This window comes from Silene latifolia, chromosome 7 (genome assembly GCF_048544455.1).
Source record: "Silene latifolia isolate original U9 population chromosome 7, ASM4854445v1, whole genome shotgun sequence".
Taxonomy (NCBI): domain Eukaryota; kingdom Viridiplantae; phylum Streptophyta; class Magnoliopsida; order Caryophyllales; family Caryophyllaceae; genus Silene; species Silene latifolia.
The window spans coordinates 7,511,444-7,524,409 of NC_133532.1; the positions used below are offsets into that span (position 1 = coordinate 7,511,444).

The window sequence follows — 12,966 nt, forward strand, 5'->3', positions numbered from 1 at the left end:
GTGTGTCTCAGTTTTCTCTCTCTGCCATGATAAGTGTACTGAAATTACTGTTGAAAGTGCAGAGAATATTGTCAGACTTATAGACAAGAGCCACTGTTCAATTGAATCTCTATGGCCGCGATTACTTTTTTTTTTTTTTTTTTCGGAAAATACACGCGGTGCTGCTAAGGTTTGACATTTTGTCGAAATACCCATTTTCTTTAATCCGGAAAAATTTAAAAACCATAAACTTGTGTTTACGTGTTCAGAAAGTGGCTTTTTTTCGTTAGAAATGGATTTTTGATAGTCTTTCGCAAAATGAAGAAATAAAAAGTAGTTGAGAGTCAAATATAAAATGAAAGGTAGTTATTCACAAATGACCCTAAATAAAAGTTAATTTCTGACAAAAAAAACTCTAAACAAATAAATCATGTTGACTTTGTATCTAAGATTGTTGTAACAAAGAATATGAAATAAATCAACACGGGATAGTAATGATCAATCATTAATAAATGTTAAAATTTTGAAATTTGTTTTATGATTGCAATTGTTTTTAGAGATTTTGTGCAGATTTCGTGTCTTAATTCGTAATCTGTCTTATGTCTCACTATTTTTTCATTTTAACATTATAATTTTGTACTATAAATTATAACAGCTTTGATTATCATACATAGCGGTGAATCTAAGGTGCTAACAGGTCGGAAAATTTAGAGTTTTTAGTTGAATTTTTCCAAAAAAATTTCGAGCTTCCCTTAAACTATTATCCATTCGTCTCCACTGAGATCAATTCCGGGCTCTACCATTGATCATACAAGTGATTGTTAGGGTGTAAACTCATGTCCCACATCGGTAGTGTAAAGATGAAAGACAATCTTTGTAAGTATCTATTAAATTAAATATAATACTAGTACTTATGCCTTTTGAGAAGAAGTCCAAGATTAAATTCATAAAGACTTGACTCAAAGCGGACAATATCGTACTATTATAGACTTTGCACATCGATGCAGCAGAGACCCCAATACAAGGTATTTACGTTTACGCACAACACACAACAGATAATGTATCACAAAATAAAAGTTGTGCGACATAAGATAGGACATAGACATAAACGTGAACCAAAGAAGTTGTAATTAACTTGCGAAATCGCTTGAAACGATCTTTTTTTATCAGTCCTTCTCATTATAGACTGCCACCTTGTACTATCCACTTTTATTTGTGAGAGAAACACTACCCATCTATAATCTATAGTGTTCATCTATAATGAGAATTTGTATTTTTTTATTCAAGTGTCTTGAATTCATTCATTGCATGCTAAAGGCTCTCTTATTACGTAGTGGACTTGGAATTTAGTGAATATGAGGAATTAGCACTTTATAAATGTGGGTGGAAACTTTGGATCCCATATAATATTCTGATCTAAGGACTAAGGGTGTGTCATGTGTGGGAGTATGGCCTACAACATCTAAGATCTCCCAAACATCATAGGAGTAGTCTATTACTAGATCTCCAAATTTTATGTTGTTATTAATCTACGGAGTATCATACATTCATGGTCAAACCAGTCAAATACTTCTCTTTTAGCATCATTAGCAACCAACCATCTTATCTTGTTTCCTGTCTACACCAAAATAGTGTAAAACAAAAGCTAACATAAACAATCCAGTGGCTAAAACTAGATTTAACCGAACCTGTTTTACAATAAACTTGTGTAAGTCAACCTGAAGGTGAACAAAACGAAACTGAATTGAACTAAAATGAGCTAAAATTAAACCAGAAAGAACAGAGCTGAAAAAAGGGAATTTTATTAATCATCGGAATGTGACATGAAGTCGTGTTTAAGAGGAACTTTAGTTGAAACCCTTTTTTTCCTAATAACAAAGGCAACGGAAAAAAAGGATTGTACATCAGATGTACTACCTCATATTTAATGACTTTTTGTATATTTTTTTTTTGAGATTTATAGAGTTTATAAATTAACATTTTAGTTTTATGATGTCAAAAATCAAAAATCAATTTGTTCTCAGCTTACATATACTTTTTTTGAGTTATAATGTGCCTTTTTGAGATTAATGTTTTAAGTAAATGAATTCGTAAACTTTATAATAAAACTCAAAATTTTTAAATTAAAACTTAAAAAACTTTATCTTAATGCTCAAAAATTATACTATCTGATGCATGATCCACTTACTGAAGGCAACGTGCAAGTGTGCAACTATAGGCCCATTGAGAAAACTGCTTGAATCCACATCCATCACTCTATCAGTGTGAAGGACTGCGACCCAGAAGCCGAACATCACTCATACAGAAGAAAAATGGGAAACGGCCAGCCAAATTAAAAGATGTACACTAACTCACTACGTAGTCATTAAAGCATAATTTTTTTGACAAAACCAGCGTCGAGGACAATGGTTTGTTTCCTCAAGCCTTGGTGCATTGAGGAAAGGACTACAATTCTAATGAAACTAGCACAACTAAAAACAGTTAACAATCCCGGTGTAGAAGGAATTTTACAGCCGAAGGACGTGATGAAAGTACTCACTTAGCCAGGACCAACTTTAGGAATATCGTAATGCTCACTCAGATCGGCTAGGTACTGGTTGAAGTCATCGAGACGGTCACGGTGAGATTTCTTAGATGTCTTTTCGTATTTCTGGGCATCTAGCTTCTCTCTTTGCTCTATGTATCGTTTCTCAGCAGGTGTTAGATGATCGCCAAAGTTACCGACCTTTCTTTCCCCACCTAACTTGTCGGATTCATTCGTGTCTTCTTCCCCATCAGCAAGAGAAGATTCTGCATCGCCACCTACACCAAGCAAGAGAAAATTTTACACACTTGTATGAAACCATCTTTACATGAGCGTCATCATATATCATAGAAGAGTATAATTCCATTTTTTAATCAGTAATGGTAACTACTAACTACTACCGTGTTTCATGAGAAAAAGATTGTACATCAGATGTACTACCTCACATTCAATGACTTTTTGAGTTTTTGTGTATTTTTTGAGTTTTACAGTGTTTATAAATTACATTTTAGTTTTATGATGTCAAAAATCAAATTTTTCCGAGCTTATATGTAATTTTTTGAGATTAATGTTTAAATAAATGATCTCAAAAACTTTATAAAAAACTCAAAATTTTTAAATTAAAACTCAATAACTTTATCTTAATACTCAAAAACTATACCATCTGATGTGCTACATCAGATGTATAATCCACTTACTGGTGTTTCATTAATGGGTGATTCTAAAAGATGTTTCCGAGTATTGTAATACTCAATAACTTTATCTTAATACTCAAAAACTATACCAGGAACAAATACATTTATGCTCATTATTTCCACCATTAGACAAGCTAGCCATGCCACCTACTCTTTTGAGACGCAAATAAAAGAGTGACATATTTTCACCGTATTTGACACAGTTCAGGCGACCAGCATAAAACGAGTCGGACTTAATAAGCATGAGTAAAAAAAAATTGAAAATCAATTGACATCCAAAAGACAATATGATAAGTAGTTTACGAAGACAGCACAAAGCTCCTCTCTGAAAAGAAACATAAGAGTAAAATGATATCAAACGGACAGAAGCCAATATGAAGCGAGAAGGAGTCTGAAACGAATTAATAATTTGAGCAATATGTCGTAGCAAAGTCATAAACTAACCTTCTACTTTCTCTTCCTTTCTCTCGGTGACATCTTCATAAAGCTTCTTTTGTTTCTTCTTCTTCTTGACACCACTACTCTTCACATCCAATGCTTTACCCTTAAGCTTCAGCTTACCACCAACAACATTTTCATATGCCGACATCTTTTCTGGAAGCAGGTCAACCAGAGATCAAATACTGATATTCGAAGTCCAATATATACGAAATATGACAAGAATTGCAGGTTTGCTTGTAAAACAAAGTTAAAATAGGAGTTTGAGGAAAACAGTTAAATAGGGACAAGTTGCACCATATATTCTTTTCATTTACACAAAAGTTTCTAGAAAATTCCCACTCAATGCACAAATTTAAACTTGTATTAAGTTTCAAGTACTCCACACGAAGCAACTGTGACAGGCAACAGAAGCTCCTGATAAAAAAATGTAACGCAGAAAGATAAGTCCTTTTGGGCACACATCACAACAGTATCATCAGAGATACAATCTTCAGGCGTAGATTTCAGGATACATGATATTCCATTTGGAGATGCAAAATGGAAACAATAGGAAGCCTATCATTTGAGATCCATTTGGAGACTAGTAACCATTTATTAAAATACTTTACATGCATATTGCACGTCCATCATAATTTCCATTTCACGTTTCACAGAGCTTTGGAAAAAATGAAGAATAAATTGTTTGCAATTCATGCATAGTGGATTACCAACCAGTAGACGCAATACAATGCAATTTTCATTACGGGTCATCCAAAAACACCTCGGATGAGGTTGCATACATTAGACCCACCTTCTCACCATAGGGCACAGGCAAGGGCCTCTTGAGTCACTAACGCACATTGTCATATTGCATGTGATCATAATTTTAACCTCAATACTACTTGTTCATCATTATATTCAACATACAGAGAGGATAATATATTCCCACCCATTTATCAAGTTCTTCAAATAAGGTTGGACATGTTCCCCTTCATCATACCATGAAATTCAATAGCAAATTATATATAAAAAAACTCATCCTAACCCTCCCGCGCCAACTGCCAAGAGAAGGGATCGTTGTCACCCTCATCCCACCCACAAAGAAGCTAACCACCACACAAATCTAAAATCTAGATAACAGTTCATTTTGAAGATTAAAATCGTGATCCAACACAAAAAATAGCCCAAACCTAGTCTTCAAGAAACCGCTAGCATTTAGAGTAGGATAAAAAACCATATACGAAGCAAGTTATTTGCAATCCGTACCAAAACAGTCGTCATTTGAAATCCTACAATGTCTTACCATCTCCCAAAACTCTCCCCAACATGATTTAAGGAGCAGGGAGCACTTAAGAAAAAAGGCATTACGGCCTATATATCAAAATGATTATTACATAAACTCCATATTCATAGTTGCATAGTGACATAACTTCAAGGAGAAATCACATCCAGTGTCATACTATCAACAGAGAACTCGACTCAGTAGGATAGAATTCAAATAACTAAAAAATATCAAAAAATATTTTTTTCAGGATTCCAATTCTAATTACAATAACAGGTCTAATCAGACAGCTGCGCGTCAGAAATTGGAGGCATTCCGTCTCTTTTTGATGCTAATTATTTTCATGAGAATGTAGTTAAACTATTGAAATCTTACTTAAAAGTGACTAGTTATGCTTAAATCAAAAAATTAGTTATTACTCTCTCCGATCTTTTTTTTCTTCTTCCTACTTCTTATAAATGTGGGGGAAATTTAAAAAAAAATGGGAAGAAAATAGAAAAGCGGCGGGAGCAACTTGAACAAGGTGCCAAATTATATGCGAATATCCTATGTTTACAGGGAAGTGTTTAAGGCACAGAAACAAAATGTTGCTATGTTTAAGGCAGAGAAACTCGTACAAAAACGGCCATCACACACAAGGCGTACAATTTAAACAATAACATAGAGGGGAGCGGCTTGATCGACAAAAAAGAAGAGTATGCCATTGACTTAACGGACAATCACTCTAAAGCGAGCTGAAACGCAAGTTCTAGCAGCGATTGTGTAATGGTTCTATTTTATACGAGTAACCAATTCAGTAAAATTTCTTATCAACTTGACAAGGGCAATGCATTAGAAATTGCTTCGTTTCCTCGACTAATCTCGTAATTAACGTAGTAATCATTGATTACGAAATCGGTTTCGATCACCAACAAATCGGATTACCATACACGACTAATCCTAATAAAAGAACCATACATAACCAACCTTGATCAATTCATCAAATTAGTAAAGAAACCAGCAAACAAGCAAGTAACCGATCATAAACAAGTAATCATGAAATTAAATTAAATACTCCTATTAAATTAGGGTTTGAGTAATTGGGAATTTAAGTTAAACAAAAAAAAAAATCAATCTAATAGCAATTATAAGTAGATAAAAAAGACTAATAATCTTGATTAAGAATTAGTAAAATAGAGATTATAGAACTTACTGATCGGATTTGCGAGACCTGACGAAGGTTGCCGGAGAATGGAGTCTCCGTTCGAAGGAGCCTTGTATTGCGCTTTTAAAAGGAGCAAATTCAAAGTGTGTATTTTTGCCCTTACGGACAGGCGACACTGAAGGCAAATTTAATAGTTGATCCCTTTCAAGTACTCACCGTTTATTTGTTTACATATTTTATTTTGGGTGTTATGGTCATTTGTTTATTTGTCATCTAATTATTAGCCTCCTTCTTTTTCGTTGGTCTTTATGCAAAAACCAAAGACAAGCCAATGACCGGGACGAAGGGTATAATAGTAAGAATTATACTCCGTATTTAAATTTAGAAGTAAATTGATAAAAGATTTGATCCATTGGGGTCATAGACCTGGCAAAACGGGTCGGGTTCAAGTCGGGTTAACTCGGGTCGGGCCAGTTCGGGTTTCTCATTGATTTCGGGTTAATTCGGGTCGGGACGGGTCATTTCGTGTTTGTTGGTCGGTCGATTCAAGGTTGTTTGGGTCGGTCATTTTCGGTGAGACTGCAAAAACGGGTCAACCGGCCGGGTTGGTCGGGTCATTTCGGGTTTCTCAAATTTTCGGGTTAGTTCGGATCGGGTCAGTTCATTTTGGATTTACTGTCTATTTCGGGTTTGTTGGTCGGGTGAGTTTCGGGTCAAGCGGGTCGGGTTAATTCGGGTCAGGCCATTTTCGGGTTAAAGATTAAGAGAAGAGAGTCATTTCAAGTCTATTAGGGTCAATTAAAGTTATATTTTGTCGGGTCATTTTCGGGTTGAGTGGTTTCGGATTGGTCATATCGGGTCGGGTCATCACATTCACGGTCCATGAAAGCTCGGGTCATTTTCGGGTCGGGTCGGGTCACTTCGGGCTTCGGGTGTCATTCGGGTTCAGCAATTCGGGTCGATTTCGGGTCTCGGGTCATCCTTTTCGGATCGGGTCAATCGGGTCGGGTTGATTTTGCCAGGTCTATTTTCAGGTCAATGAATAATAGAGAAATTGTCATTTCAAGTCTTTTCGGTTCAATTAGAGTTATATTTTGTCGGATCATTTTCGTATTTAGTGGTTTCGGATCGGGTCATTTTCGGGTCAGGCCAGTTCGGGTCAAGAAAGCTCGGGTCATGTTCGGGTTGGTCGGGTCAATTCGGGTTTTCGGGTCACATTCGAGTGATGTAGTTCGGGTCACTTCGGGTCTCGGGTCAGCTTTTTCGGGTCGGGTTGCTTTTGCCAGGTCTAATTGGGGATTAGATCCGATCAATAACTGAACCGTCACAAAGTTAGTGGGTTAGGGTTAAGATATTGCGACTCATTTATGTAAATGGGATGACATGGACACAACACGACACGAAACTTATATGAGTTATATTAGGGTTGATCTCCTCCGACACGTACTCGAGACAAATAACCCATTTGTTTAAATTAGTCATATTCCGTTTAGTTAACTGGATAATATAAACAACGTGCTTTAAAGTAAGAATTATTATTCATCATTTTTTGGATTAATTAGGTTGTTAAAGCTTTAGTTGGGTTAAGTAATTGAACGGATTAAACAGGTTAAATGGGTTTAAAATGAACTTGCTAAAGAATAAATAGGTTGTCTTCAATACCGATGGGAATTGCTCCAACTGTCGGTAGGAGATATTCCTAGACACTTCACACGGTTTTGTTATGCTTGATAAACGTTTACACGAAATTCAGACAACAAAATCGACTAAGTTCTTGTACTGTTAGAAATCATTTTGGGGGGGAAAACTACGTGTTCCGGTGATGGACGCCCACATGAAGGTACATGGGCTTTAATGTCTCCCTTTACTAGTTTGACAATGCTAACATGTGTTCATAGTACACAATTTATCAGATGCGCGATACTGTCATACTGACGAGCATACATCATCGCTGAATGTCGTATAGACTTACCACAGTACCTAGGTATGTTCGAGTAGAAGCTTCGAGCTGAGCTGACAGAATGAAAGTAATGTTCTTGAGGGCATGTTCTAGACATTACTTGTCCTGCTAACACGAGTACACGACATTTTCTAGTATAAGCTTCTGAGCTGACAAGGACAATCAAAATAATGTTCTAGAGGGCATGTCGTAGGCATTACTATACGCGTAGTACATCTATGGTTACAATTTTTTATTTTTCAATAAATCTGATCACGGTGATAAGAGTAAAAGCTGACTGCTCGAAAAAAAGGGTAAGCTAGCCTCTAGGATGTATGGAAGATGAGTTCCCTGGAATCTTTCATGCACTAATGTTCTCGATTGCTGCAGCTTTGTCGATTCTCTTCATGATCCCCGCAATTACCTGATTCCACCACCAAAAAAAGTAACTATGAGACGACCATTTTTACTTTATCGAGGATCCTTGGTTAAGAGAAGATACAATTTGCACAATTTATCCGGTATACTACACTTACCTTTCCAGGTCCCAATTCATAGCTCTTCTTCAATCCTTTGTTCAGAAGAGTCTTCAGTGTCGTCTCCCATTGCACAGGAGAAGTCACCTATCATATAAATTTTAAGTTAAGAGTATACAATTTACACGTATTTCCGTTTCCAAGTAAGAAAAATTATTGGCCATCAAGTATTAGGATAGCGTACTACCTGTCGTGCCAGTATCTTCTTAATGGTGTCAGGATTTGCATGGGGTAGTGCGTCAACATTGGATATGACTGGTATACGTGGTGTCCTAATATCTGTGGCAGCTAATGCTGATTCCAATCTGGAAACAGCTGGTTCCATGTATCTGGTGTGGAATGCACCAGCAACAGCTAGTCGGACCTGAGACAAGATCGAGGAAGGATAAATGACAGGCTCCCTCCTATAGGTATGAAGTATCAGAATTGTAGACAGAAATTACCGTCATACGGGCCTTAAAGGACTTTGCCTTGGCTTCAACAGCCTCAATTCCTTTGAAACCACCAGAAACAGCATAATTTCCCTGCATTAGTATGACGAAAATCATTTTCACGCTTTTCGTTTATATAGAGAATTCGATTGTTGAGTTTTAAACATTGGATTTACGAGGTACTAACAGGGCATAGGAAATTAGCTATTTGAACCCTTTCCTCTTCAGGAACTTCTTCATTCGCAGCATCACATAACTTTTGGACCTTCTCTGCATCAAGCCCTATGACACTAACCATGCCACTCTTTGCAGCATCGGATGCTGCCTACAATGACCCGGAATCATTAATTCACATTTTAAAAAGGACATTGATACAAGCTAGTCTAAGAATATCTAACCTGCATAGCTTCACCCCTTAGCTTCACCAACTTAAGCCCATCCTCAAAGCTTGAAATATAAAAACATAAAACGGTGAAGTAAGGACAATGTACTACCAAAAGAAATCGCTAGAAGCACAAGTCCTAATCTGTGTTACCCTGACTCTCCGGCACAGGTGTCGTGTCTGACACGTGTCGAGTGTCGGATACGGCTATTTTGTGCGATTTTTTGGTCTAAAATGAAGTGTCGAAGTGTCGTGTAGGTATCGGACAGGTAAGTGTCGGACATGCGACACGGCAGCTAAGTGTTGTGTCGGAGTAACATAGGTCCTAATCAAACAATGTGTTTCTACTTTCTAGAAAAGCACAACTTCCGTCCGAGAAATGAACACGAGCAAAAAGGTAGATGTGCCTTTTCAATATAAAGTCGAAGGGAATACATCATCAGCGTGGCAACTTAACCATGATAAGAGACGAAGAAAGCAGATAGTAACCCACATATGCACTAAAAAAGAAAACAAAAAATTGCATCAACAAAAGCAATCTCGTCAAAATTTCTAGACACACCTGAAAGCTCCAGCAAATGCTAAGGCAGTGTATTCTCCCAAACTTAGACCACAAGTCACATCCACCGAGTCAATTATTTGCTGGCCTCCCTCACGTGCACGCAAAACCTCAACAGCAGCTAAGCTTGTCACATATATAGCCGGCTGCAGGGATGTTACATTGTAGTTACCGTTGCTGAAGCATCTTTTCATAATACTCGATAGTTTCTAACAGTGGTATATTTTCTTAGATATCACAATGCCATGAGTCCATGACATGTCGGATAATTTCTCTAAGCAATAACTAAGTTGTCCAGCTGGAAAGAAAATTCTTTTCTTTTAACAGTCCCTTTACGATGTACTCCATATCACTAATGTATCTCTTAGTACAGCATTTAGATAGAACTCAGTCACGGAAGGAAAGCATAAACAGATTAACAGAAGAATCACAATTGCCCTGGTCACGCTTTAACAGTACATAAACTTGATCACCAATACTTCAGGTATTACCGACTCATTTTGGGTTTATGAGCCTTTACGAGCAACCAATTTCCAATATTTAACACACAGCCTAACAGGATAGGAAACACGTACCTGGCTCAAAACAGTAGAATCAAGCTTCTCCTTTGGTCCATTGATGCAAATATCAAGAAGATCAAAACTACAAAATTTAAACCCAATAACTAAGTCAAACATTCCCTTCATGAAAGAATGTCAATAATGTCATCCTCAACCAAAGATCACAACTTTAAATATAGTCCCTTTGTCCCAATCATTTGTTTTCTTAGGGTCCGTTTGGATTGAAAGAATTGGAGAGAAGGGGAGGGGAGGGAAAGGGAGGGATTTAATTTTCTTTGTTTGGATAAAAAATATGGGAGAAAGGAAATGGAAGGGGAGAGAAATAAGAGGACTTATTTTCCCTCCTATAGAACAAATTATAATCTTTCTAAGGGTGGCAAGATTTGGAAAGAAAAAATTATTTGGACTCTAATTATACCACCACCATCCTTCAATCCTCCATCCATTCTTCATCTCCCTCCTTCCTCCCCTTCCATTTCCCTTCATAATTTTTGTTATCCAAACACCCACATTCCATTTGCCCTCCCCTTCTCTCCCCTCCCTTCACCTCCCCTCACTCCCCCTCCCCTCCCTTTCCCTCCTAAAATTGTATCCAAACGGACCCTTAGTGAGGGTTATTTTAATCAAAGGTAAACAAATGGTTAGGTTGGAGGGAGTAACCGAATATTCTAATCATAGAACCGTTGAAAAACTACTATAAATTAAGGCATACCCAAGAATGTCATTAGCTTTGCTGAACAATGTAGCAGCAGCAGGCACATTCTGGACTTCTGCTCCCATTCCCACAGCTTGTGCTCCCTGCAAAACATCAATTTATTATCACCCCTTACTTCACCATAATCCCCATCAAAATCTCCCAATTTTCGGTATCTTCTTCCTAATGACTGTAAACATTATCCCCTTAAACTCTTCATTTCTTCATACATGAATTATGAAATATCCCCAATCAATTAATTGTGAAAATAATCCCTCCGTCCGGGTTATTTCTTTACATTTGCTTTTGGCACAAAGACTAGGAAATAAGACAATGTACATCTTAGAAAACAATCACACAGTCCCAATCATTTGTTTACCTTTTTTAAAACTACGCCTCACAAAAAATAACAAAAGCTAAACACCAGTGATCAATTACCAACTCACACGTAATTAAAATAGAAACGTAAAGAAATGACCGAGACAACTCATTAAACATTACCCCCTAAAACTCTTCATTTCTTCATACATGAATTATGAAATATTCCCAATCAATTAATTGTGAGAATAATCCCTCCGTCCGGGTTATTTCTTTACATTTGTTTTTGGCACAAAGACTATGAAATAAGACAATGTACGTCTTAGAAAACAATCACTCAGTCCCAATCATTTGTTTACCTTTTATTAAACTACGCCTCACAAAAAATAACAAAAGCTAAACACCAGTGATCAATTACCAACTCACACGTAATTAAAATAGAAACGTAAAGAAATGACCGAGACAACTCGTTAAACATTACCCCCTAAAACTCTTCATTTCTTCATACATGAATTATGAAATATTCCCAATCAATTAATTGTGAGAATAATCCCTCCGTCCGGGTTATTTCTTTACCTTTGCTTTTGACACAAAGACTAGGAAATAAGACAATGTACGTCTTAGAAAACAATCCCACAGTCCAATCATTTGTTTACCTTTTATTAAACTGCCTCACAAAAAATAACAAAAGCCAAACACCAGTGAGCAATTACCTACTCACACGTAATTAAAACAGAAACGTAAAGAAATGACGGAGACACCCAAATAAGAAAAACGTAAAGAAATGATCGAAACGGAATGGAATGGAGAGTAATCAACGAACCTGACCAGGAAAGAGGAAAGCGGAAGTGGGTTGATAAGTAGAGAAGAGAGCATCATCAACAGAAGGGTGAGATCCAACAGAAACACTCATATGAACCTTAGAAACATCCAAATTTCTAGGACGAATTCTAAGAAAACTACAGCCATGATTATTATTATTATTAAACCCAATCAAGGTTGAAACTTTGGAGGTTAAAATAGAATCTGAGCAATTCAAAGAAAGCTTCTTGAGTGATAAGGAAGGTGCGACAATGGAGGAAGACATTGGTTATGGAGATAAAAAGAGAGTTATGGCTATGGCAGTGTGCTTCGGTTCAGCTGAAGTTTGTGTAGAAAAGAAAATGTTTGCGGAGATTACTAGGCTTCAAATAATTTGTCTTCAAGGTTGTACACCAACTGGCAACTACCCGACGTACCCGTCTACCCAACTTCTCTTTTTTTTTATTGCACGGGTTTGGATGGGACACGGGTCGGGTTCGAAACCAGACATGAGTCGGTGTTGGATCATCCAACCTCGACTCAGTTTTAGAGGAGAGTCGGGCAAGGTAGGTTCAGGTTTGACCTTGACTTGGTCAGAAGATGGGTTGGGGGTGGACAAAAGTACAGAACTGGGTGAATTTAGATATTTTTTGGAAGCTTTAGAGAAAAAGGTCATTGGTCAAGTTTGGGATGAGTTGGATT

At 37.0% G+C, this 12,966-nt stretch overlaps 2 protein-coding genes across 2 annotated transcripts; both read right to left on the reverse strand.

Moving 5' to 3' along the window:
- Positions 1–2,311: 2,311 nt before the first annotated feature.
- LOC141591577 (uncharacterized) lies at positions 2,312–6,216 on the reverse strand. The gene is made up of 3 exons (XM_074411957.1): positions 6,093–6,216; positions 3,643–3,792; positions 2,312–2,781 (listed from the first exon to the last, which is right to left on the reverse strand). The coding sequence occupies exons 2-3, from the start codon at positions 3,785–3,787 to the stop codon at positions 2,519–2,521; spliced, it is 408 nt and encodes a 135-aa protein (XP_074268058.1). The 5' UTR covers positions 3,788–3,792; positions 6,093–6,216; the 3' UTR covers positions 2,312–2,518.
- Positions 6,217–8,172: 1,956 nt separating this feature from the next.
- LOC141591576 (uncharacterized) lies at positions 8,173–12,683 on the reverse strand. Its single transcript, XM_074411956.1, has 10 exons — positions 12,287–12,683; positions 11,164–11,249; positions 10,467–10,533; positions 9,895–10,037; positions 9,349–9,397; positions 9,138–9,275; positions 8,963–9,043; positions 8,707–8,883; positions 8,520–8,606; positions 8,173–8,407 (listed from the first exon to the last, which is right to left on the reverse strand). Exons 1-10 carry the CDS (start codon positions 12,548–12,550, stop codon positions 8,345–8,347), a joined length of 1,155 nt encoding a protein of 384 aa, XP_074268057.1. The 5' UTR covers positions 12,551–12,683; the 3' UTR covers positions 8,173–8,344.
- Positions 12,684–12,966: the final 283 nt, after the last annotated feature.